We start from the raw sequence: 24,374 nt of genomic DNA on the forward strand, positions 1-24,374 counted from the left end.
CTCCCTGTCTCTGTAATCAACATTAGTGATCCAAAAACAAGAAGTTATTTAGTCTTCAGTTAATTGCCTCAATGAAGTATTAAATGCTTTTGGGACTGAGGGACATCTCTGAAGTACTTAAGCCACCTTCCAAGTTCTTCTACATAACTGAATGAGTAGCGAAATAGTTACTCTGCAAGTTGAAGGAAATAATTCATTTCCTTACTTTGTTCCCCCCCTCCCTTGAGTCATCGGCTCACACCTTCATCACTAAACTGTGGAAGGAAACAGCTTTGCTCATCATATTATACATTGACCATCTTGTCTTTTGGATGTGAGCCTACTTTAATTATTATCATTTGTAGCATGTGCAACTGGCATGCACTAGCCTCTGACAGCTGAAGGAGACTTATAAACTGCATTGGAGGAAAGAACCTGGTGAGAAACTTTTCAGCTCTATAAAATATAAGCGACATTCTTGGGGAGAGTGGCCACTGAGTGCTGAAAAATTCCTTTCCAGATGCAGAGGTAAAGGTAAGTGAATTTTCTGACAGGTATTATTGCTTTTTCCCAGGCTTATAAACATTAATGAACACCAAAAGAATGAAACTTTAAGATATCCATCAAGATGTTAAATACTTCTTAACAGTCATAAAATCTTCTGGTTCAGGGTAGATAAGAACATAAGAACATACGAAAAGCCATGCTGGGTCAGGCCAAGGCCCATCAAGTCCAGCAGTCTTGGAAGCCCACAAATAAGACTGCTGCAGCAGCGTTATCCTGCCTGTGTTCCAAAACACCTAATATAATAGGCAGGCTCCTCTGATACTGGAGAGAACAGGTATGCATCATGACTAGTATCCATTTTGACTAGTGGCCATGAATAGCCCTCTCCTCCATGAACATGTCCCCTCCCCTCTTAAAGCCTTCCAAGTTGGCAGCCATCACCACATCCTGGGGCAGGGAGTTCCACAATTTAACTATGCGTTGTGTGAAGAAATACTTCCTTTTATCTGTTTCGAATCTCTCACCCTCCAGCTTCAGTAGATGACCCAGCGTTCTGGGATTATGAGAAAGTTAAGAAAAAAAGGGATAGAATCACGAGGATGGAGGGGTGTTAAATCCAATACTTTTTCCCAAAGCAACATTGTTCATCCATTAATAATCATATTACACATTAAGTACATAAGAAGAATCTAGCATTCTGTTTCCCACAGTGGCCAGTTAGATACCTCAGAAAGCTAAGCAGCAGGGTACAAATGCAGTAGTCTCCCCCTCTTATTGCTTCTCAGCAACAGAGGTACAGTGAGGGAAAAAAATATTTGATCCCCTGCTGAATTTGCCTGTTTGCCCTCTGACGAAGAAATGACCAGTCCATAATTTTAATGGTAGGTTTATTGTAGCTGTGAGAGACAGAATAACAACAGGAAAACCCCCAGAAACCCAGAAGACAAAAGTCACAGATTGATGTGCATTATAATGAGTGAAATAAGTATTTGATCCCTTTGCAAAAGATGACTTAGTACTTGGTGGCAAAACCCTTGTTGGCAATTACAGAGGTCAGACGTTTCTTGTAGGCGGCCACCAGGTTTGCACACATCTCAGGAGGTATTTTGTCCCACTCCTCTTTGCAGATCCTCTCCAAGTCAGTAAGGTTTTGAGGCTGATGTGTAGCTACTCGAACCTTCAGCTCCCTCCACAGATTTTCGATGGGATTAAGGTCTGGAGACAGGCTAGGGCACTCCAGGACCTTAATGTGCTTCTTCTTGAGCCACTCCTTTGTTGCCTTGGCCGTGTGTTTTGGGTCATTGTCATGCTGGAATACCCATCCTCGAGCCATTTTCAATGCCCTGGCTGAGGGAAGGAGGTGCTCACCCAAGATTTGACAATACATGGTCCCGTCCATCGTCCCTTTGATGCGGTGAAGGTGTCCTGTCCCCTTTGCAGAAAAACACCCCCAAAGCATAATATGTCCCCCTCCATGTTTGACGGTGGGGATGGTGTTCTTGGGGTCGTTGGCAGCATTCCTCCTCCTCCAAACACGGCGAGTTGAGTTGATGCCAAAGAGCTCGATTTTGGTCTCATCTGACCACAACACTTTCACCCAGTTCTCCTCTGGGTCATTCAGATGTGCATTGGCAAACTGCAGACGGGCCTGTACATGTGCTGTCTTGAGCAAGGGGACCTTGCGGGCTCTGCAAGATCTCAGTCCTTCACGGCGTAGTGTGTTACCAACTGTTTTAATGGTGACTATGGTCCCAGCTGCCCTGAGATCATTGACAAGTTCCTCCTGTGTAGTTCTGGGCTGCTTCATCACCGCTCTCATAATCATTGCAACTCCAAGAGATGAGATCTTGCATGGAGCCCCAGACCGAGGGAGTTTGACAGTTAGGGTTAGGGTTAGGATTGTCACCTTCTCACCAAGCTGCTTGGCAATAGTCTTGTAGCCCAGTCCAGCCTTGTGCAGGTCTACAATCTTGTCCCTGACATCCTTGGACAGCTCTTTGGTCTTGGTCATGGTGGCTAGTTTGGAATCTGATGGATTGATTGCTTCTGTCAACAGCAGAACCCTAACCCTAATCTGGCTGGTTGATAGGGGAGCAAATACTTATTTCACTCATTATAATACATATCAATCTCTGACTTTTGTCTTCTGGCTTTCTGTGGTTTTCCTGCTGTTATTCTGTCTCTCACAGCTACAATAAACCTACCATTAAAATTATGGACTGGTCATTTCTTCATCAGAGGGCAAACGGGCAAATTTAGCAAAGGATCAAATCCTTTTCCCCCTCACTGTACACTGTCTCCTTAGTCCATGTTCGCTGTAGTATAATGTGCCGCCAGCAGACAATGCAGCTGACTAAACTCTAAGGTGCACCACACCAAAAAGTATCTCTTGAAAAGTAAGGCACAATGGACCAAATCCAGATGCCTGGAACAAGTGAGTCCAAGACAAAGGCAAGCACTAGATTGCAACAGTTGGATTGAGCAAAAACAGTATCACCGTTAACTCTGGCTTGACAATTCTTTCCTGTTCTCTAATCTAGTGAACACGTTGGATGCTGAATGCAAACCTCATCCATCAATTTTTCCAAATAAACTATTTCTTTGGTTCTTGTAGGTTATCCGGGCTGTGTAACCGTGGTCTTGGAATTTTCTTTCCTGACGTTTCGCCAGCAGCTGTGGCAGGCATCTTCAGAGTAGTAACACTGAAGGATGCTGATTACTATGCAAAACCTGTCGCAGCCCGTGGCAATAATTGGCTTGAGCATATGGTTTTCCTCTGGATCTAAATAATAAAAAGCATTCCTTGGGACCTAATGCAGTAATGTGGGGTAAACGTTATGCCACTTATAGCTGTTTTGAAATAACTACACGGCTACAAGGTTAAAGGCACTTCATGCTGCCTGCTTGATAGTTAAGTCTGAAAAGTCGGCATTTGCTTATCTGAGGTGCTTTTCCAGGCATAGAATGGAAGGTCATCTCTGTTTTGGGGTTTTTTCGTCTCTGCTCTAAGATACAGTGTAAAGGACGGAATTATGCCACTGTCGGACGGAATTATGCCGCTGTCCGATAAGACAGTGCAGCAGTACAATAAACCTTGTACTGGGGATTTTGCACTTGTAAACCTGGTGACTTAATATTTTCCCCATAGATGAGTGAAAATGATACTGCCATGGATCCTGATTTGGATCCATGACAGAGGCCTGAAGATTCCTGACTCAGCTCAGATAACCACTGATCTGAGAGGATATAAGGAAGCCTCAAACGGCCAAAAGGGGGAGGACTGGTAGAGGACAGCTGAATGCTGTCTGGCTGCTAGATCTCCTGGACATCCTCCTAAGATGTTAAACTAGGAAAGCAGAGAGTTGATGGAAGTTGGCTGACGCTGACCGACCTCACTCCCTATACTTGTCTCTTGCGTGAGACACATGAAGTGAGTTACAGAGAGGGCAGCAAGTCTGTCTGGCCATAACTCATTTCCATTATATTTTATTATTTCATGTCTTGCGTGATATGAAACTATACCATTTCACAGGTTCTTTGTGAGAATGGGAAAGACTCTCTTTGAGAGGGATTCATTTCAAGATGACCTGCTAAGGCTGGATATCTGAAATGATTGCCGATAGACTATTCCATATAATGGAGGCTCTTTTGAAACACTATTTGGAAACACTGACATCTCATTAATTCTAGTAAGGAGTTGATGGGTTTTCACTGAATGATCTAAATAGTCTGACTTTTCTTGAGAAACATGGAAGTTGTAAAACCTAAACTACAGAACTGGTCCATACAGTTCTTAGAACCAGAAACAGGGAAGAAAGGAGTCAGAGGCTCCCCCAACATCATAGGGGAGGCTTCTGTACTCAGAATAAGAGGCAAGAGATGTTCCTGGGGGAAAAGGAGAATCTCTTTTCTCTGTAATGAAGCTTAAGGCACATATGAAATGCTTACATAAAACATATACAAAATCTATTAGGCCTATTCATGGAGACTCTTAGTTCAGGAAACATATTCACTGAAATTGACAAGCTAGGGAATAGCTGAGTCTTCCATATAAACACTAATACAGCCTTAAGCTTGCACATAATAAATAATATATAAGCTCTGCATTGCTGACTGTTAAGAGATACACATACCATCAGCATGTATGAAGCATTCCTGATCTTGAAAGTGATCAGACATCTATAAACATAGAATGGTTTAAATATAAAGATCATAGTATCTTATCCTCTGCACACTGCAATGGGTAAAGATACTACACTTAGCTGTAATAATTGACTATAGCTCAAATAGCTCTAATTTCAGCTTTCTCTGATAAATAGACTTCAGAACAGTATTTCAATGAACCTGAACTGGCATGAAATACTCAATGAGCTTTGGACTATAATTCTTAAATAAACTAAGAACCAGAGAATCAAAGATATGGTAAAGACATAGAAGCATGGGAAAAGTCTATGTCCTTACAGAAAAGGTTTGCAATATCCTAAATATCAGCTATGCATATGAGCTGGAGAGGTTTTAGAAATAATATAAGGTTGTATTTAATTCACTATAACTTATAGTTTATATTTCAGGTACTTTGGATAAAGAAGCTTTTTGCTATAACAGATCTTTTTCCCATTATGTTTAACCATATCTTCTCTCTGTGAAATTAATCAAGTTTTTACAAGATTCTGTAACTGTAGTATTCTGAATGAATCTAGAGATACTAGTTAGAATCTCATAAAGAGAAATGTATTAAAGGTTTAAGGTTAGGAAACCTTACATAGAGAAATTGCTTATAAAGATTGTATGAAACTGCTTGCATATGTTAACATAACTGAACATGTTAAAGAATCATAATGTTTGTACTTTATGACATGTTTTGAGAATATGTATTCACATGCATATATATTTTATGTGAAATAAATGTTATTTAAAGGAAGTCCCTTGTTCATAAATTTTCTGGCACTTCTCAATAGAAAGCCTACAGTCCTTGTAGGAATTATCATTGACTTCTGGCTGTGAGGTCTCGCTGAATAGATAACTCCATTTCTTAGTAAATGGTACATTCTAGGAGTGTAGACCCCTTAACGCCACAAGCCGTGACAAACCTGCTCTCACTTTTTTTGTTTTTCTGTTTTATGACTCATGTTTAGGGTTGCCAGCCTGGAGGGGCATGGAGATCTCCTGGAATCACAACTGATTTCCAGATTACAGAGATCAGTTATCCTGGAGAAAGTGGCACCAGAATGAACTGTTTAAAACTCCTGTTGTGGTTACTGTTCTTATCACCATGCATCTAAAATGTAACTTTCATTCATACATTCAGCATTTTTTACCTCCAGAACTGCATCAAGGACAGTGTTCTAAAAATATTCGCTAAGGAATGGGTCTCCCTGACTGAGATGATGACAGCAGTATGGCCAGACTGCATGCCTGCCACTCTTCATGGGCCAATGGGCAGATTTTTGAAATATGGCAATAGATCCTTTGAGGTTATGCATACATTTACAGGCCTTTGCATGGGATCTGTTCTCCATGACCCTGCACTGCTTTTTAAAAAGTATTTGTGGCATGTTTGATCAAACTAGTTTTCCTGTGTGGATTCATTCTTTGAGGCATGTCAACAGTTTGATTTGGCACTTCCTTTAGAGATGGAAATCTGATAACCCTGTCAAAAAGTGACTATCACCTTATCTCTCTTAGACTAAGGATGGCAGAGGATCTTGCATGGGAAAATCGGAGCTCTGTGTCGGAATTCATCCTGTTGGGCTTCTCAAGTCAGCCCAAAATGCAACTGATGCTGTTTGTCATCTTCCTGATCCTGTACCTTCTAACCCTGTTGGGGAACGGTCTCATTATCACACTCATCACGACCGACTCTCGTCTCCACACGCCCATGTACTTTCTCTTGGCCAACCTCTCTTTTTTGGATATTAGCTACACTACCACCACAGTGCCCCAGATGTTAATACACCTTCTCTCCAAGAGGAAAACCATTTCCTATGCTCGCTGTGCTGGCCAGATGTACATCTTCCTGTCTTTGGGGATAACTGAGTGCATCCTCTATGCTGTGATGGCTTATGATAGATACGTTGCCATCTGCCACCCATTGCGCTACACCATCATCATGAGCAGGCCGTCATGTATCAAGCTGGCTGTTGGATCTTGGACCTGTGGCTTTCTCTTTGCCATGATGCACACTGGCTTCACCATGAGGTTGCCCTACTGTGGCCCAAATGAGATCAACCATTTCTTCTGTGAAGTGCCAGCCATCTTAAAATTGGCCTGTGCAGACACATGGGTCAATGAAGTAGTGGACTTTGTGCTCGGTGTGATTCTATTGATGACCCCTCTTTCTTTGATTGTGATGTCTTACTGTTTCATTTTTGTGGCTGTTATGAAGATCCGCTCTACTGAAGGAAAGTTCAAGGCTTTTTCTACTTGTAGTTCACACATCACTGTTGTGACCCTCTTCTACAGTGCTGCCATGTTCATGTATATGCGCCCAGCGTCCAGCTACAACCCAGAGAGGGACAAGAAGTTTTCACTCTTCTATAATGTGGTATCTGCTCTGTTTAATCCATTTATCTACAGCCTAAGAAACAAAGATGTCAAGGGAGCCCTGGTCAAGCTGATCTGTAAAGAATGACAAGGGTTTCCTTTCAGTTATGTGTGTGCATAAAGTGCTGTCAAGTCAGAGCCGACTTATGGTGGCCCCAGCAAGTGGCTTCCAAGGCAAGTGAGAAGCAGAGGTGGTTTGCCATTGCCTTCCTTTGCAGAGTCTTCCTTGGTGGTCTCCCTTCCAAGGACCTGCTTAGTTTCCATGATCTGACGAGATTGGGCTACCCCATGCCACCTTCTCTCCCCCTTAAGGTCACAGACAGAGGCAATTTGAAAAATCACAAGTCCCTTATAAGTGCATTACACAAACCATGTAGTGAAGAAGAAGAAGAGTTGGCTTTTGTACCCTGCTTTTCTCTACCTTTAAGGAGTCTCAAAGTGGCTTACAATCACCTTCCCCCCCACAGCAGACACCTTGTGAGGTAGGTGGGGCTGAGAGAATTCTGAGAGAACTGAGACTGACCCAAGGTCACCCAGCAGGCTTCATGTGGAGGAGTGGGGAATCAAACCTGATTCTCCAGACTCAAGTCAGCTACTCTTAACCACTACACCACGTTTGCATGAACATGAGGATCAGAAATTGCCTGGCTTTTCTTACATGATCTCTTCAAATTCTGACTGGGTGTGGCAGCACAGGAAATAGCCGTCCAGATATATGCATAGGCAAAGTTCTCTATACATATACAGAATTCTTAAGTCAATAAAAAATAATTTTAAAAGTATCTTGCAAATGCTCTGAATAAGTTGATGCACATATATTATTCAGGCATGTATAACTGGTAATTGACTAGCTCTCTGGGGGGGGGGGGAGAGGCAAGGAGATACCCCAGACCAGTAAAATAAAAGCAAAGGACAGTTAAAGAATATGGGTGCTTTTACCTTTTATGTTTTTTGTGATAAGAAATTATAACTTTGAACTAATTTGTATAATTGCATAGTTCTATTATAAATATAAGAGATTGAATGGTTATTATTATTAGGTCACTGAGACTGAATGCTTATTTATTTTTAAAAGTAAATGGGGGTGGCGTGTTCATTCATATTGCGATGTAGAAAATAAATTTTGAACATTTTACAGAATTTGGACACTTTTAGAAAGCACGAAAAATACTCTCGTGCTATTTAGGCATATGCAGCGCAAAAAGTAGAGAAACCCCATTTCTAAATGGACCATATTTAATCTAGACCAGCTTTACATTGCATTTGAACTACTGGGACAGAAACTACAAAACTGACTGCACCATTACTTAGGGAAAATAGCCACATGTTGCTAAGCGGAAATTTATTAGTAAACTTGATCATGTTTCTCAGGGCATGAAGAAAGGTGATACGTCAATCTTAAACTATAAAAAGGACATTTTCTTCCATTTAGATGTGTTTAAATGTTGTATCAGTCAGAATGTGCTTTTGTTGTTATTCACTTTAGTTCTTACTCCATTAACAAGAACCCCCGAGGCCCTCTATGCTGAGAAGAATTAACAAGAGACAACCATCCTGTCCTTTTTGAGATCTTCCCAGAGGCATCTGGTTAGCCACTGTTGGGGGAGAATACTCAACTGGATCCGAGGTGGCAGCTCTTGTATTCTTCAGTGAATACCAGTTTGGACATATAACAACAACTACGTGTCTTCTGGGTTTTACAGAATTGTTACCTAATAAAAATATGTTTGCAAGTTTGCATTGCTTCAAGGGATTAAACTGGTCCAATAGGACACGTTGACTTCATTGCTTTTGTGTTTCTCATTCTTTATAATATGATTTGATAATACTTTGGGGTCCAGTTCTTGACTTGTTCCACCCTTCACAGTAGCTCAGACTACTCTGCCCTCAAACGTCATGTGGGAAGTGAAGGATTATGCAGACTACTCTGCCCTCAAACGTCATGTGGGAAGTGAAGGATTATGCACCAAGAACACCATTACTCAGGGGCGGGGGCATAGTGGTGCAAGTAAGGTAGTGTCAGGCCTCGCTCCCTGTAGCAGGAGTAAAGGCTCTTGACATGAGTTAGGTCAGTTTCTGGCTCCACATCAAGTCCTGGTTCTCATGCCAGTAGCATCTGTGTACAGTTTCGTTCGTCCTGTTTGCCACAGCTATGCTGATGTTTAGTCTCCCTTTCCTGGTAACCGCTTATCTCGGGGCTGCTTGGCCATGTTTACTTTCACAGCCCGTATTGCTTTTAAACATGTAACCTGCCTATGTTTCCCCATTACTAACCTCACCTGCATGTAAGCAGTCAGTTCTTTAATCTGACTTTTTGCTCCTAATAAAGTATTACTGCTTCAGGACTACCTGCCTGGATGAGTTTGCTTATGGGATGCTAGGGACAGACGCCTGATATTAGGGCTGCCAAGTCTCCTGCTTTAGCACTGGCAGCCCCAGTGCCCCGCTGCCTCTTGGTTGGGTGGCGGGGGAAAGGGGGGGAATATGCATCACTTCATTGTGCGACAACACTTTTGGCATGAAACCAGAAGTCACATCATTGTTTCATGGCAACGCTCTAGGATTTCCCCAACACTCATATGGTTTTTCCATAGAGTTTGGTAGGATCCTAGAGTGACAGCCCAACACAATGATTTCACTTCTGATTTCGCACCAGAAGTGACATCGCACATTGATGCGACACGCACATGAATGTCCCCACCCTGGCAACCCTAGGTCAGATCCCTCTGTATGCTTCCTTTTGCATGTTCTGCTGCTGTCTCTTTGCTTACTCAGAATGCATATCTCAGGGTCTTCCTTTCTGCTGCCTCCTTCTCTTCCTGTGTTTGTGCGTTCTATCTCTCTCTCTCACCTCAGTGAGAGCAATATGTGCTCTCAGAATTCCTCTGCACCCTAGCTTTTCCTATCTCAGTATGGATTTGTCTAAAATAAAGAGTATCCATTTCTTTTCTAAGGTGACAGGTCTTATGAGAATTTTGTTCTAAAGCAGCCTCCCCATTCTGCTAGTGTACAGCCAGCTCCAGCTAACACATCACAGTCTACTTCACAGATCTGAATTAGGATGATACTCAGGCAGTTCACAGCAAGATTGATTGAGGGCCAGAACATCCAGTGCCATCTCTACCATCAACTGGCATACCATTAAGTGTTCACTGTCTGAAAAATGCCCCGCCACTGGTCATGCGAGACACATTCACTGGGTCCAAAGATGCTGGTCCTCTTTATCTTGTGTTTACCTGGGGTCCACATGTCCTGCGTACTAATCATTTCATTGTACCTAAAGTCATGTAGTGCCCACATACTTACAAATACCCTGTGAATAATGCTTTAAAGAAGGGGTGTCAAACTCATTTGTTATGAGGGCTGGATATGGCATAAATGTCACTTGGTTGGGCTGGGCCATGCCTCACCAGCCCCAATCGGGAGTGGAGGTGGGTGCCTGCCTCAACGGGCGAGCCCACAGTGGGCTCATCAGCCCAGATCAAGATTGGGGGAGGGGGCTGCCTCGTGGGTCAGATAAGAGCTCTCAAGGGGTCGCATCCGGCCCGTGGGCCATATGTTTGACACCCCTGCTTAAAAGTTTAATGAATGGTAAGGCTGAATCTGGAGAATCTCCCCCATATATATGGTGTAGACCACTAACCAGTTGGCTCCATTTTGTCCATTTTGTTTAATCTTTTCCAAATACTTGGGTTTCTCTTTGGACCCTTTCTTGATTTCATACACAAGAGATATTTTTTAAACAAGATCTACATATTCCCTCCTCCAAGTATTTATCTTTGGGTTAGGAAGTAAGGGCTCCCCCCATGGGAGAGATAGCTCCCTGTAAGAGTAATTATACCCCATCTAGCAGAGAGCTGCACAATCCCAATTGCTGCACCCATAGGTTTTGGAAAGGCTGTGTCACAGCAGGCCATTGGCCCCACTACGCCCTGCTGTCTAGGAATCGCCCAAAACTCTATAGTTTTCCTAGAGAGGCATGACATTATGTAGTCAGCTGATCCTTCACATGCCCCTGCCCCCCCCCAATTTTCCTGCTGGTGGCAACTCTACAGGAGATGGTTTCTATGCTATGCATGGGGGAAACCAGACATCTGCTATTCCCAAATTTGATCTTACAAACTATTATCTAGGGCTGACACAATCTCTTAGGGAAGGAAAGGCTTGGCCAGACCTGCTTGTTCACACTCATCCCTTATTCACCCTACATTTATAGAGATCTGAATAGTAGTATGTATGATATCATTAGGGAGAGGAGTTCTCTTGCACACATATCCACACAGATGAACATACACACCATCTGCCAAAGCTGTCATAGAGCAAAGCAAGAGTAAGCAATTATTAGGCCATAAAATGGAAACCAGGATGTGTTCAGATTAATAATGCTTACACATTCAGCTTACTCTTGCCAAATCAGTGGTTAAGTAGTGGTTAAGAGCAGTGGTGTAGTGGTTAAGAGCAGTGGTTTGGAGTGGTGGACTTTGGAGAACTGGGTTTGATTCCCCACTCCTCCACTTGAGCCGTGGATGCTAATCTGGTGAACCAGGTTGGTTTCCCCACTCCTCCACATGAAACCAGCTGGATGACCTTTGGCTAGTCACAGCTTTTTCAGAGCTCTCTCAGCCCCACCTACCTCACAGGGTGTCGGTTGTGGGTAGGGGAAGGGAAGGTGATTGTAAGCCGGTTTGATTGTTCCTTAAGTGGTAGAGAAAGTTGGCATATAAAAACCAACTCAATAATTTTCCATGAGAACAAACTGTATTGCAGTTGTCTACTATGGGAAGCAGGATGGTGGGCTAGAAGGATTTTCCGGTTGAATCAGTGGAGCTGCTGTTATATGTTTATGCTTTTAGTTGTATCTATAATTAGGCTTGATCCTAGAAGCTAAAATGACTAAACTGAGGCTGTTGTATTTTGGTCACGGCATGAGACGACAAGAGTCACTGGAAAAGACAGTCATGCTAGGAAAAGTTGAGGGCAGCAGGAAAAGAGGAAGGCCCAACAAGAGATGGATGGACTCAATAAAGGAAGCCACAGCCTTCAATTTGCAGGATCTGAGCAAGGCTGTCAAAGACAGGACATTTTGGAGGACTTTCATTCATAGGGTTGCCATGAGTCGGAAGCAACTTGACAGCACTTAACACACACACATAATTAGGCTTGCCAGCTCAGGGTTTGGTAATATCTGGAGATTTGGGAGGTGGAACCTGAAGAAGATGGGGTTTGGGGAGGGGAGGGACTTCAGTGGGGTAGAAGGCCCTAGTGTCTACCTTCCAAAGCAGCCATCTTCTCCAGGTGAACTGAACTCTGTCACCAGGAGATGTAATAGCATGAGATCTCCAACCACCATCTGGAGGTTGAACACATGAACAAACATGAACACATGAAGCTGCCTTATACTGAATCAGACCCTTGGTCCATCAAAGTCAGTATTGTCTACTCAGACCGGCAGTGGCTCTCCAGGGTCTCAGGCAGAGGGCTTTCACATCACCTACCTGCCTGGTGCCTTGAACTGGAGATGGCAGGGTATGAACCTGGGACCTTCTGCATGCCAAGCAGTTGCTCTACCACTGAGCCACAGCTCCTCCCCATCATATAAAGCTGCTTTATACTGAATCAGACCCTTGGTCCATCAATGTCAGTATTGTCTACTCACACCGGCAGTAGCTCTCCAGGGTCTCAGGCAGAGGTCTTTCCCATCACCTGCTTGCCTAGTCCCTTTAATTGGAGATGCTAAGGACTGAACCTGGCTCGGACCTCTTCTGCGTGCCAAGCAGATGCTCTACAAACTGAGCCACAGCCTCTCCCTTGTGTTACGTGCTGTCAAGTCGCTATGAATTAATGACCTCCAGAACAGCTTATTATTGACCATTTATGCATGTCTGTTCCCCCACTGCCACCCCGCCAACTACCTCGGGGCCTTGCCCTACCCATGCCCGCACCCTATCTATAACAATTATCTAAAGTCATGGTGGTCCTCATCAGAAGATGTTTTCCATGAACCACCATCTGAAATACAATGGAGAACTATAAGTGAAGAGGCCTTCTTGTTACTTGGAATGCCTCCCCAGGGAAGTCTTCCTTCCCCATCCTGTTGGTGTTCCTCTATGTTCTAAAATGATCCTCTTAAGAGGTTCTTTAAAACAATTTTGAGTGATGTGACAGTTTAGCTTGGAGCGCTTGATATACTCAGTGAGATCATAGTGAGACTAAGCAACAACACTGTGACTATACTCAGTTTAGCTTCATTGTTTCTGTAACTTCATTTACATCTCACATATAAATCATTTCAACTTCACCAGTCAAATAAGAATAAAAGTTTTGGGAGTCAAGATTGAAGTTCTCAGAGTCAGGCAGAATATTCCCCACACACACAGATGTGAGACTTAAGCTCCCTGGATGATGCAAGCAGTAGCCATAGTGTTGGAAAAAACTGATTTAGTTGTATCGCAGTGTATTCAATTAGTAAGGGTGTCTAGGGTATAAGATGCATTTTACTGCTTGGCTGTGGGCATAACGCTGAGTATCAGTGCAAAACATAAGAGCGTTTCATCGAGTCTTCATACCTGAGGTAATAATAGGATCTTGATATCTTGAACAATAGTTTTCTAAAAAATCTATTTTTTAGAATGGATCTGGGGACCCACTGAATTGGTCTCATAACAAATGTCATCATAAAACTATAAGTGTAATAGTATATCTCTCCCCCTTTTATACAACTGCTTATTTTTTTTTACATAGACGTCCCTTTCTGCCTCAATCTCCAGCCTTTTTTTTAATGCCTTTAGGTGAAATGAAATGGACAAGATGAACAGGACGTCGTGGACAGAGTTTGTCTTTCTTGGGTTGAACCACACAACAACCCATACAGTTTTCTTTGGTGCTCTTCTACTTACCTTCCTTGTCGCCTTGTTTGGGAATTGTGTCTTTCTTTTGGTGATCCAAACAGGTTCTGATTTTCAGACCCCCATGTATTTCTTCCTCAGTCAGTTGTCCTTTATGGACATTTGCCAAATATTCACCATTGTTCCTAAAATGTCGATGGACTTGTTAAACAAGAAGAATGTAATTTCGTTGGCCGGATGTGGCATCCAGATGTTTTTCACATTGACCATGGCAGGGGGAGAATGTCTCTTGCTGACTGTGATGTCCTATGACAGGTATGTGGCAATATGCAAGCCCTTGCAATATCCTGTACTCATGACCAGGAGGACCTGCCTCGTCTTGTCAGCAGGAGTCTGGACCGGTGCCTCTGTTCATGCTCTGATACACACTACTTATGTGCTCCGTCTTCCCTTCTGTAAATCAAATGTCATCAATCAGTTTTTCTGCACAGTTCCCAGTATGCTGAAGTTGTCCTGTTCTGAGACATCCACCTATGAGAAGGGGTTGTTCCTCTCTGGCATTGTGATACTTCTTAGTCCTTTTTCAGTCATTCTGTCTTCCTACATATCCATCCTTTTGACAGTCCTGGGAATGCAGTCAATTGAAGGAAGGCACAAGGCATTTAGCAACTGCATATCCCACCTGTGTGTGGTGGGCATGTTCTACGGAGCAGCAAGTTTTAAATACATGAGACCTGTATCATACAGAACACCACAACAAGATAAGATTGTCTCTGTGTTTTGTGACATTGTGACCCCTACAATGAACCCCCTGATCTACAGTCTGAGAAACAGAGACGTTTTAGCAGTACTGCGAAAATGGCTTGGAAAATGCAGTTGATACACATGAAGGACAGCTAGACCTACATTTGTGTTAAATGTAAAGTTTGTTAATCTAATGGCTAAACATTAGGTTTTAGCAGCCCCAGGAGTATTGGATTCAGGACAATGTAGATCTCTGCTCCCTGAAACTCCTCAGTTTTTCCCTTTTAATAACAAGGCATTGTTCTGTCAAAGTAATAACTTTTATCAGCTAGTCCCTGTAACAGCCTCCAGTACTTTTATTTATTTATTAATTGCATTTTTATCCTGCCCTCATTCCCGGCAAGGGGAGTTTAGCCATGCAGGTGTCAGACAATCTCCCTCTTCCTCCTTTGAGATTATATTCTATGGTCATTTTTGTGGGGCTTAGTTTTGAGGGTTATAAAATAGTGGATTCCCTAATGTTAAGTGTGTATTTTTTTGTCAGGATGCCGAGTCTCTTGAGGCAAAGTTAAAAAGAACAGAATGGTTTTATTCTTCTCAGAAGGATTTAATTGTTTTTAAGTTGTCGGAAGCATGATGAACTGGTTACAGACAAAGTAACACTACAGCTCAGGCTAAAGTATAATATTCTTCCCAAGTTACAGTGCACAAGAATGTATACACATTAACTCAATATATTGTCGAAGGCTTTCATGGTCAGAGTTCATTGGTTCTTGTAGGTTATCCGGGCTGTGTGACCGTGGTCTTGGTATTTTCTTTCCTGACGTTTCGCCTGCAGCTGTGGCAGGCATCTTCAGAGGAGTAACACTGAAGCACAGTGTCAGAGATTTGCTGCTGTTTCGATGCTGATTTGCGTCGGAGGCAAATTTTGGTTATTCACTCCAGATCCGTGTTTTCCCCACTGAGCAAAATGAGCCGGGTTAAAAGAGAGGCAATCCAAACCACTTCTGAGCCATACTTTCCAGTAGAAGAGCGTTTTGTTGCTCGGATGCCCATGAAAAAATGTTTGCTTCGCTCCCCGGGACGTCTCCTTTCTCCTCCCCCAAGAACGGTGATTGGCTGGGGGAGTTGCCACTCTAACAGCATCGCACCGGCAGGAGGAAGACCCAAAGCAGACTGGCTGCCCCTCTTCAGAAGGGTGATAAGGGTTTTGGCTTGGATTTGCCGCTTTCAGGATGCCCCCCCCAACACACACACACATAGGATTGCACTGGCTGGAGGGAGACCCAGAGCAGACTGGCTGCCCCTCTTCAGAAGGGTGATGGGGGTTTTGGCTTGGATTTGCCGCTTTCAGGATGCCCCCCCCCCCAACACACACACACATAGGATCGCACCAGCTGGAGGGAGACCCAGAGCAGACTGGCAGCCTCTCTTCTGAAGGGTGATGGGAGTTTTGGCTTGGCTTTGCCGCTCGCAGAATGCCCCCCCCCCAACACACACACACATACTGTCGCGGTTCGGGCCGTTAAGTGCCTACACTCTTAGAAAGGACCCCTTCCTGAGAAGGGATATGTTATCTTATTCAGCGAGACACCACTAGACCGGAATCAACGGTTCCTAGAAACTTGTTATTGTTCCTAGGACATCTCTTGAACACGCCAATAAATTTATAATAATGGACAAGAGTAGAAGTATATAAAAAACACATTTATTTACATTATATAATATATGCTTTTTGGTTGCAAAGCCTTAAAATATCATATAAGGATAGACATCATTAGTCTTAAACATGTTTATGTAGCAAGTAATCATTCACATTCTCTATGCCTCCATAAAGGAGTATCTTAGTCAGAATATACTCATAAAGTATCCTTAGTGCAATGCACCTTCATTCAGAATATAAGGTTACAGAAATCCTGTCAAAATATAGTTAATTCTTTGGAGAAAGATTTGGTTAGAAGCATTAACTCAAACCATTCAAAACATCATAACATTTCTGTACAGAAGACACACTATACCTTGCTGTGTCATCTGTATCATCTGGAGTCCTCTAAGAATCTAAGCTCTATGAGAACATATGAAGTTATCCCAGAGTATCTGTATTTGCTAAGTCTTGAATCCTTTAAAGACTTCTATTAATATTCTTAACTGATCATCATTAAGATCAGGCATTGTCTATGTACATGCTATGCATGCTCTTTCTAGTTTTAGACAGCAATGCTGAATATATAAATACTATGTGTTAGCTTAAAGCTGTTTACAGTCTCTTTGACTGTGCCAATCTGTGTATGTGCATTGTGCATATCTCACAGAGTACAGAGAGTCTCCTTTCTCTTCAGGAACTTCTCTGGTCTCTTGCTCTGAGGAGGTTCAGAAGTCCCGCTGTCAAGTAGAGGACGTTCTGACACAATCTCAGCGGTCTAGCTATTAGCCCTGTATTCAGGATGCTTCTTAGCATTGGTAAGCCAAATAGGCTTAGTTTGTAAGAATCCATAAATGCAATGGACTCTCAGTGTTCCAATACATGGAAAGATCACTGCACTTAGATTCCCATTCAAAGAACAGGAATTCTAAGGGTCTCTATCCTCTTCTAGGAATAGAGCAGTCTCACAAGAAGACTGTAAGTAAGATATGTTGAAATATCCAGATCTTGTTACTTCAAGATATCTGAGAACTACTGTCCACTCAAGGACAGAGTTTCAATGTTTTACATCTCAAGCCTTTTGAGATGGAGAAGTGCTACATCAGACAGCTGCAGTCTGCCAGTCATAGCACTCTAAAGTGCCAGCTGTTCTGCAGCTGTATTTATGCTGTTTCTAGACCCATTAAGAGTGTTCCTTTATCCCCTCTTCCTTATCCTTCAAAAGGGTACCTTTATTCTCTCTTATCAGATACCAGGAGCTTAGTGGCATCTGCTCCTGTCCTCTGATATCTTATTGTCCAAATATGGACATCCTTTCCTTTCACTCCTCTGTGCTTAAAGTATAAACCCTCATTTCTGAGTTACATGATCACGTTACATATTTAATTTCTATACCATCCTCTTCGTTAGGACTATACGCATTAAATGAGACTACTTAGAAATCTGTAGCACAACGTTTAACTATATAACTCATGAAACATAATTATAGCTGACATTGTCACTTGCAAAGTGTCATTGTTTACATTAGTTAGCAGGATTGCCTCTAGCAAGATTACAGTAGAGCAAGGAAGCATATTACTCTTATCTTGAGAGAACTATAATGCCTTTAGGCTATATTAAGCACAATTTCAGCTATTAATGCACTCTTAGTACATTAAGATAACTTAAGACCTTGAAAAGGCCAAGTATTCTGCCTTTGGTATTCTTTGAGATTCTGACATCTGGCAGCTGAGTCAGAAAGGTGACTTTTGCACACTTAGATAGATAAGAGAAAAGTGCTCTGCACTGCCCCTTCAAGGGAAGGTGCTCAGCTCTGTCCCTTCAAGGACAAAGCCAGAGTAACTTTAGTAGTTAGCTTTGATAGAGCTAACCTTGAGCTAGCCTGTCAGCATGACACAGAGCTAGCCTGTCAGCATGACACAGACTTTCATTATACATTACACAATCCTCTATAGTGGCTCAGTTTGCATGATGTGTTTAAGCTCTATATGGAATTAATTCTGCACATGTTCACAGAAATACCATGATTATGTCATAGCCCGACACAATAGGATTGCACCGGCTGGAGGGAGACCCAGAGCAGACTGGCAGCCTCTCTTCTGAAGGGTGATGGGGGTTTTGGCTTGGATGTGCTGCTCTCAGGATGCCCCCCCAAAAAACACACACACACAGGAACATGGGAAGAGTGGGCAGGATTAGGCGGATTTGGAGCGGTGAGTCATGAGCGGCAGCAGACGTAAGCAGCGCAGAGAAGTGCGCTGTTTCTCCTGTGAAAAATTGAAAATGCCTTGGGATGAGGGGAGAATCTGCGCTGCCATGAAAAAGCTATTTAAATCGGTTTATTGTTTGCTCCGATTCGAAACCGAAGCAAAATCCACCGTGAAGAATACCCCTCAGTGTCAAGTGTGTAGGAAGAGTAATATATAGTCAGAAGGGGGGTGGGTTTGAGCTGAGTTATCTTGAGCTGAGTCAATACTCAGTTTGGGCTGAGTCAATACTTTGCGGGACAGAAGAATACAAAAAGAAGATTGAGGAACTTCTGGACCCTGCCACATACAAAAAACTAAAACGAGATCCAACTTGCAAAATTACCAGGAAAACTAGCATTCTGATCAAGAATTCCACTCTTCATCCCGACACACACAGAAAACTATGCAAGACTGAAGCACAACCACCACGATTATATGGACTACCTAAAATTCATAAGGATTCTGTTCCACTCCGACCCATCGTGAGTGCCATTGGTTCCCCAACATATGAATTAGCTAAATATTTGACCACCCTCCTACAGGACCACATTGGAAAAACCACTTCTTGCATCAAAGATTCAACTCACTTCATCAACAAAATCAGTCCGTTAAGACTCAATCCAAAGGATATATTAATCAGTTTTGATGTTGTATCCCTCTTTACCAAGGTTCCAGTAAAAGACACAATCTCATTGATTAACCAGATTTTTCCAGAAGATATAACAGCCTTATTTCACCATTGTTTGACAACAAGTTATTTCCTATGGGATCAAGAATTTTATGAACAAATTGATGGAGTAGCTATGGGAAGTCCACTCAGTCCAGTAATAGCAAACTTTTACATGGAATATTTTGAAAAGACAGCATTAGAATCAGCACCTTACAAACCTACAGTCTGGTTCAGGTTCGTAGATGATACATTTACCATTTGGAGCCATGGTGAAGAAAAATTAATGGACTTTCTAAACCATCTTAATAATATCCATCCAAACATTCAGTTTACCATGGAAAAGGAAATTGAGGGTAAACTCCCATTTCTTGATACCCTTGTCATCCGTAAATCAAACCTTCAGTTAGGTCACAAGGTCTACCGGAAACCAACTCACACAGATCGCTACTTACACAAAAACTCCAACCACCACCCCCGACAGAAAAGAGGAATAATCAAAACATTAATGGACCGTACAAGACGGATCTGTGAACCACAGTTTCTCAAGGAAGAAACTAATCATCTAAATCACGCACTGCTAGCAAACGGCTACTCCAAGAATGAAATCAGAAGGGCCATTAAACCAAACAAAAATCAGAAAACTCAAGAAAAACAGTCTCCCATAGGAAAGGTATTCTTGCCATTTATTAAAGGAGTCACTGATAGGATGGAGAAACTTTTGAAAAAACATAACCTACAAACAGTGTTTAAACCCACCAAGAAAATACAACAAATGCTACGATCAGCAAAAGACAAAAGAGACCCCCTCACCATGGGACTACTCAGGAGACTTTTATAAGAAACTTCGTCAAAAGTTTTTTGTTTTTTTTTAAACCACATATATTATGCACTGGATCACCCTATTAGTATTCTCATTGACACTATCAAAAACAATTCCAAAGGGTTGGAAAGGCGGGACTTCCCTTTGGAGAAGCCATCCCGAACTTCTTCACAGCAAGGCTTTTCCTTCATTATAAACAAAATATAGAGAAGCTAGTGCATTCCTGAACAATAAATAAACTTACTGACATTGCTACTGAAAAATATTATGGAATGGAACAGAAAGGGCACAGTCTGTGCCAAATGTTGCCCATATTTCTCCTTAACATTTAATCTTCTTATTTGTGATACAATACTCAAATTACTCTATATTTCCATTCTTATAGGATCCACAGAGCAATCCTAAAATCACTTTCCTGGGAGGAACTACTACTGAATAGACTTGACAAGGATTCAGAGAAGACCTGTTTATGATTGTTCTCTCAGTCTCTCAAGGGAATCTCTTTTTTCATATACCAACTGATGTTGTCATTACCAGACTCCTGCCATTGCCACAATACCACCAAGAGAGCCACAATGAATTATCTTATTATATTTGGGATTATGAATCCATTTTAGTGAGTCATTTATTTTATCCTAAGCAGAGCACTGGGTTCAGCTTGTGGTCAACATTTAATGATAGCTTTTCCTGAATAATTTTTTTAGTGCTTCTAAAACATCCTGATTCCTCAAGCTGTAGATGAGCGGGTTCAGCATGGGAGTGACAATGGTGCATAACAATGAGACAATATCATCTTGGAATGGCGACCGATAAGACATGGGTCGCATATACTTGAACATGGCAGCGCCATAGAACAGTCCTACCACTGCCAAGTGGGAAAAGCAAGTGCCAAGAGCTTTGTGGCTTCTTCCAGCTGACCTCAGGACCGTAACAAGGATGCAAATGTATGAAACCAGAATGGTTGATAAAGGAGGAAGAAGCACCTCAATGCTTATTAAGATTGCTAGTCTTTCAAAGACAGAAGTATCAGAACAGGACAACTTCAGCATGGATGGAAAGTCGCAGTAGATATGATGGATCACATTTGAGCCACAATAAGGCTGCAGCGACACATAAACACTAGGCACCAAGGCATGCAGGGTGGCACTACCCCAAACCACCGCTGTCAGGGACAAGCAGATAGTCCTCCTCATAAGGATCGGATATTGCAAAGGCTTGCATATCGCCAGATATCTATCATAGGACATCGCAGCAAGGAGGAAGTATTCTGCAAGAGCCATTGTCACTATAAAATATATTTGAACTGTACATCCTGATAGAGAAATCCCATTCTTCTTCCTTAAAAAGTCTGTAGTTAGTTTGGGGCCAATGGTGAGGGTTTGGCAGAGATCCATGAAGGACAATTGACTAAGAAAAAAATACATTGGGGAGTGAAGGCCAGAGTCCACCTGGATCAGATAGAGAAGGAGACAATTTCCAGACAGCACCATAATGAACATAAAGATCAGCAGGCTCAAAACAGTGGCAGGGGATTTTGTTTGGCTTAAAAAACCCAGCAGAATAAATTCGGTCCATAAGGTTGTATTGTTCTTTTCCATTTGCTCTTCAGTTGGGTTGTTGGGATCTTCTGTGAAGGAAAAATGAATCTTTGAGTGTTGGTAACAGCAGTATTTTGTTTAATTCAACACTGGTAAAATTAGGGGTGTTTAAACCTGCCAATTTGGCTTATTGAGTGGGGAGCAAGAAGTCATTTCTTTGCCACTTGGTTGTTCATGAGCAGCTCAAGCCAGTTCTTAGTTCTTCACTGACCGTGATGGATACCTGTTACCAGGAACATATTGAATGTGCAGCCTAGTTTCTGCCATTTAAGTGAAAGATATGGCAGCATATTTCATAATCATGCTAGCAGCAAGGAGTTACCATGGCACATCTACTTAAGGCTGCTGTAATACTTGTGCAATGTAATACAATGAGGAAATTGAAATTGTTCAAGACTTTCTATTCCTTGGCTCCACCATCAACCAAAAGGGAGACTGCAGCCAAGAAATCAGAAGGAGATTGAGACTGGGAAGGGCAGCCATGAAGGAGCTAAAAAAGATTTTGAAGTGTAAGGATGTGTCACTGGCCACCAAGACTAGATTAATTCATGCCATCGTATTCCCTATTACTATGTATGGGTGTGAAAGCTGGACAGTGAAGAAAGCTGATAGGAAGAAAATAGATTCCTTTGAAATGTGGTGTTTGGAGGAGAGTGTTACGGATTCCGTGGACTGCCAAAAAAACAAATCAGTGGGTTATAGATCAAATCAAGCCTGAACTGACCCTAGAAGCTAAAATGACTAAACTGAGGCTGTCGTATTTTGGTCATGTCATGAGACGACAAGAGTCACTGGAAAAGACAGTCATGCTAGGAAAAGTTGAGGGCAGCAGGAAAAGAGGAAGACCCAACAAGAGGTGGATTGACTCAATAAAGGAAGCCACAGCCTGCAATTTGCAAGATCTGAACAAGGCTGTCAAAGTTAGGACATTTTGGAGGACTTTCATTCATAGGGTCGCCATGAGTCGGAAGCAACTTGACGGCACTTAACCCACACACACAACATGAAAGACATCTACCTGAGAACCTGGAGAGCTCCTACTAGTTGGAGTAGTAGACAATGCTTCCCTTGATAGCCCAATAGTCTGACTCAATATAAGACAGCTTTATGTGTGAGTGATTTTTTTTTAAATAACGAGAACATATGCATTCATAGGGCATTACCAACTTCATCAGGTTCTAGTGTTTTAGCAGCAAGATGGAGATACCAGTCGGTGGAGTGTTTTCACAGGAATTCACAAGGAGACATTAATGAATGAAGATCATGTATGGGAAAGTCAAGGCTACAAACTATCCCAGCAGCACCTTACACTAACACGCCTGCTACGACAGAAGCTTGGGACACTTAGCACGCCAACAAACAACCCATTCCGCCCCTAATATGATGATGTCTGATGATGTCAGACTATCATGCCACCCATGTCCATGTCACTACCAGGGTTACAGTGGCAAAGTGTTGCTGTGGTCTGACATTCCTGGGTACTGTCCTTATCTGTAGACATGATGGTACATAGCCAGTAGTATTATGATTCAGGGATGTGGAATGGTACAATGTAGCCTGATCTCATCAGATCTCGGGGAAGCTAAGCTGGGCCTGTTCATGGAAGGGAGGCCTCCAAGGAAGACTTTGAAGAGGCAGGCAATGGCAAACCACCTCTGCTTAATCATTTGCCGTGAAGACCCCACTAGGGGTCACTGTAGCTGCAACTTGATGGCACACAGAGTGTGGGTCAGCTGTTTGTGGCTGTTTGCCATGACCGTCTTGCTGCAACACAGCACTGCAGGGATTCAGGAACAAATTTTGTGAGGGAAAAGCAAAAGTCAGCTCACAGCTGCTTGGGGTGTTCAGTTGAGAACCAGCTTCTCCATTTAAGTTTCACATTTCTTCTTGCAAGGCTGGAGGGCACCAAGGAATTTGGGGTGGAGGGAGCAGAAGCTAATCTCATCTTCTGTGTTCCCTCCAAGTTTTTCTCCGTATCCAGGGATGGAAGAAGAAGAAGAAGAAGAAGAAGAAGAAGAAGAAGAAGAAGAAGAAGAAGAAGAAGAAGAAGAAGAAGAAGAAGAAGAAGAAGAAGAAGTTTTTAATATGACGACTTTCTCGACCACTGAAGGAAGAATCAAATTGGCTTACAATCACCTTCCCTCCCCCTTCCCACAACAGACACCCTGTGAGGTAGGTGCAGCTGAGGGAGCTCTAAGAGAGCTGTAACTTCATGTGTAGGAGTGGGGAAACAAATCAAGTTCACCAGATTAGCCTCCACTGCTCAGGTGGAGGAGTGGGGAATCAAACCCAGTTCTCCAGATCAGAGTCAACCGCTCCAAACCACCACTCTTAACCACTACACCACTTACACTTTTGATCACAGATAAGGGGAACCTTTCATGGAATATCTATGCCTCTTCTACTTAACAAATGGTCCGTTCACTGCAGATGACTTCTCTGCACACAACTGTTGTAAGAATAAGAGTCCTATCAAAGATGTATTTTCTCCAGTGGCTCCTAAAACATACATCTGAACTGTGCCACTTTGCACCCAGAAACTTCTGCCATTCAGTTCGAATCAAAGGGAATAGAAAGTCAGGTGGACAGTAAATTCTGAAAATGATTCTGTCATAGGAAAACTTCACAGTCCATCCCAATTTCAGTAAGGTGGCAACTGTAGACTACCTATGGTTGATGTGAAAACTGATTCATTGTCTAGAAAAACAAAGGCATTTGATTAAGGTTTGATAAGCACATTAATGTTCACATCAAACAAAACTGTATCTGGAATTTCA

At 42.5% G+C, this 24,374-nt stretch overlaps 3 protein-coding genes across 3 annotated transcripts; 2 read left to right on the plus strand and 1 right to left on the minus strand.

The window, feature by feature from the left end:
* Positions 1-6,178: 6,178 nt before the first annotated feature.
* Positions 6,179-7,117, plus strand: LOC130474346 (olfactory receptor 2A1/2A42-like). Its single transcript, XM_056845921.1, has one exon. It carries the CDS (start codon positions 6,179-6,181, stop codon positions 7,115-7,117), a length of 939 nt encoding a protein of 312 aa, XP_056701899.1.
* Positions 7,118-13,827: 6,710 nt separating this feature from the next.
* Positions 13,828-14,754, plus strand: LOC130474354 (olfactory receptor 2AJ1-like). The gene has a single exon (XM_056845933.1). The coding sequence runs from the start codon at positions 13,828-13,830 to the stop codon at positions 14,752-14,754; it is 927 nt and encodes a 308-aa protein (XP_056701911.1).
* Positions 14,755-20,670: 5,916 nt separating this feature from the next.
* Positions 20,671-21,597, minus strand: LOC130474373 (olfactory receptor 2Z1-like). Its single transcript, XM_056845955.1, has one exon. It carries the CDS (start codon positions 21,595-21,597, stop codon positions 20,671-20,673), a length of 927 nt encoding a protein of 308 aa, XP_056701933.1.
* Positions 21,598-24,374: the final 2,777 nt, after the last annotated feature.

This window comes from Euleptes europaea, chromosome 1 (assembly GCF_029931775.1).
Source record: "Euleptes europaea isolate rEulEur1 chromosome 1, rEulEur1.hap1, whole genome shotgun sequence".
NCBI lineage: Eukaryota > Metazoa > Chordata > Lepidosauria > Squamata > Sphaerodactylidae > Euleptes > Euleptes europaea.

Coding starts and splice junctions, on each gene's coding strand:
- LOC130474346 (XM_056845921.1), top strand. CDS start 6,179: ATGGCAGAGGATCTTGCATGGGAAAATCGGAGCTCTGTGTCGGAATTC.
- LOC130474354 (XM_056845933.1), top strand. CDS start 13,828: ATGGACAAGATGAACAGGACGTCGTGGACAGAGTTTGTCTTTCTTGGG.
- LOC130474373 (XM_056845955.1), bottom strand. CDS start 21,597: ATGGAAAAGAACAATACAACCTTATGGACCGAATTTATTCTGCTGGGT.